A 2,421-nucleotide genomic window follows, 5' to 3' on the forward strand; every position below is an offset into this window, starting at 1 on the left:
TCAAAATCCTCCAACTTTTGCAGAAAAAGCGTTTTTTCCGTTTACTCAAGTTCAGTGCCCCTGTGTGTTGACATATACTTTACTGCTATAAATGTTCACCAGTGTTGTAGGAAGATGTGACGAGGCCCCTCGGGGGGCAATGAACGGCGAGCGCTTCTGGGTAGCTATGTGCTTGCGTGCGGCTAGCTCATTGCCTCGTACTCATCATCAGTACAAGTCTTTATAGTCTCAGTTAGAATTCGATCCTTTGGCCCGGTATTCACGATGAGAACATTTTCAGATACAGTCGACGATTACATCTCAACATGCGGCGTCCAGATTCTACCAAAATATCATCCCACAATTTCCGAACACTCCATCATCATCACCATATACGCTATAATACCCGTCTATTCACATTTCGAAGACTATATTCACGACCAATCAGATCTTCACCTTTTGTAAACTTTCCTTCCGCTCAGCATCGCGTTCTGCCATTTCTCTTCGCAGCCTTCGCCGTATCATTCGTTGAGCCTGAGCTGTGAACTTCAAAACAGCGGAGTATAAAAAGCGAGTTCACATCCTCCGCCTCCTGCATCATAACTAGTCTCGTCATTTTCTTCTTTCTCGCCTCTTCATCGTTTTCTTGCTTGAAGTTTTCCCCAGCTTCCAACTGAGTGAGATTTGTCGCGCGCCACAAAATTAGTCACCCACCATGGCTAGTCTGTCTCCCTCGTGCACCCGCGCTCTGTCGACCAAAGTGGCGCGCTTAGCAGCCATCTGACTGTCGAGTTCTTTTTTATAGTCCTGATAATACTATACACTGCAAATACCATACCATACCACGCGCAATTCACGTGAGAAAACAGGAAACTAGAGGCAAGCGCATTCACACAAAAGAGGTGAATGCGTTATTGACCAACTTCTAAGAATCAGATGCAGATTAATGTATGTAGTGCAACCTACGCGCATGCAGAAGATGAAAACTCCCTACTTTTTTCACGTTTGCATATCGAGTTGACACGCACTGTATATATATGAAAAAATCCTACTTTTTTCATCTGTTTTTCTCTGTGGGATCGTTCCTTCTCTTCTAGTGCATGCATATAAGAATCGTATTCAATAATCAAATCATACTGGCCGTTCGCCTTGCACCCCACACCAGCTTTAGCCGCCTATACAAGAGTAGCTTCCCCCGTGCGTAAGTAACCGCGTTTTCCATTTCTCCCTTTTTTTGGTTTACGAAATGCGCGTTTTTCACCTGTTCCTTCTGGAGGTGAAATGGTCGTTGTCTCGGCAGTTCTTTTACAGGTTTCAGACGAGGATCATTACGAGAGCTCACATCAGATGCTTCCGTCACTAAGTGAGATAATTTTTCATGTTCAGTGCATCGAGTTTTACCAGAAACGGCTTTTGGTGAATTTTCCTCTTTTTTCCGGCCAAATCGGATCGCCTTCCTCACCAATTTTTCTATCTGAAAATTTCCATAACGTCATAAATTTTCCGATGATCTCACGTTTTGGTATTCAGGAACGTCTATCGCTTTACCGTGATCTCTGGCATTCAGCACAGTATCTAACACATGGTGAGGTGTGACCAAATCAGATAAGAGTAACTACGCAGGACACTTAGAGTTAAATAAATTTGAAAATAACAAATCGTGGAATATAATATCAAGAAAATTTCACAATGTCAACAACATATGTTTGCTAGAATATAAAATCCAGAGAAAATTTCGGGAAAGTCTCGTTGGTCCTCGTACACTTCTGCCCCAAGTCGTGTGTAAATTTTCGTGAGGGAACTCCCGAGTTCAGTTGAGGAAACCGAACAAATATTCCGATACTTGTTAGACGTCTTCACCAAGTAATTCCGAAACTCAGGATCCATCCTAGAAACGCATTATTTCACAAATAAAAATGAATTCCAAGATCGATATAGATAACATAGAATCTTGCCAATCTTGCTCTCCCTCACAATTCCTCAACGCTAGTCTCTCACCAATGATTGTGTGCTTAGACTCTCCAAATTTCGTCAGTAGCTGCTCTCTCGTGAGAGTTAGAGTCGATTTCCTCGTCTCTGTCACCGGTGAGGACATAACGATGCAATACTATGAAGAAAATTCACCCTTCACGATGATGATAATAATAATATTGATGATGATGATGATGATGGTGAACGCAAGCCATCGGTGAGAACTCATGTAAGGATGATCACAAATGAGATCGACCGAATAGCAAGATGAGGAGCAGAACCTGGCAAAAGGGAATCCATGACTATGCAGGGGAAGACGCTTACCGTAAGGGCGATAATGAGAATGCAGCAAAAGCCGCAAGCCAGCATATACAGCTGACCACGCCGTTGGCTTCTTCTTGAGTCGATGAGGTTACGATAGGACTTATCTGAATATATATCTATACAGGGGTGGATTTCGGACGGGTTTTT

The 2,421-nt window shown here is 43.0% G+C and overlaps 2 protein-coding genes across 2 annotated transcripts in view; both read right to left on the reverse strand.

Annotated features, from left to right (window-relative positions):
• Positions 1–681: 681 nt before the first annotated feature.
• Positions 682–1,085, reverse strand: Pmar_PMAR024665 (hypothetical protein; the record flags this gene model as incomplete). Its single annotated transcript, XM_002764463.1, has 2 exons — positions 682–786; positions 1,032–1,085. The coding sequence occupies 2 exons, from the start codon at positions 1,083–1,085 to the stop codon at positions 682–684; spliced, it is 159 nt and encodes a 52-aa protein (XP_002764509.1).
• A 1,104-nt stretch (positions 1,086–2,189) lies between these two features.
• The window catches only part of Pmar_PMAR024666 (pentatricopeptide repeat-containing protein, putative), a gene marked incomplete at both ends in the record, with an annotated part of 6,638 nt that continues 6,406 nt past the window's right edge, over positions 2,190–2,421 (reverse strand). Inside the window, 2 exons of the mRNA XM_002764464.1 lie at positions 2,190–2,231; positions 2,275–2,378. Coding sequence (XP_002764510.1) covers positions 2,190–2,231; positions 2,275–2,378 — 146 coding nt within the window. The remainder of the gene's footprint in view (positions 2,232–2,274; positions 2,379–2,421) is intronic.

This window comes from Perkinsus marinus, assembly GCF_000006405.1.
Source record: "Perkinsus marinus ATCC 50983 genomic scaffold scf_1104296977064, whole genome shotgun sequence".
NCBI classification, from domain to species: Eukaryota; Perkinsozoa; order Perkinsida; family Perkinsidae; genus Perkinsus; species Perkinsus marinus.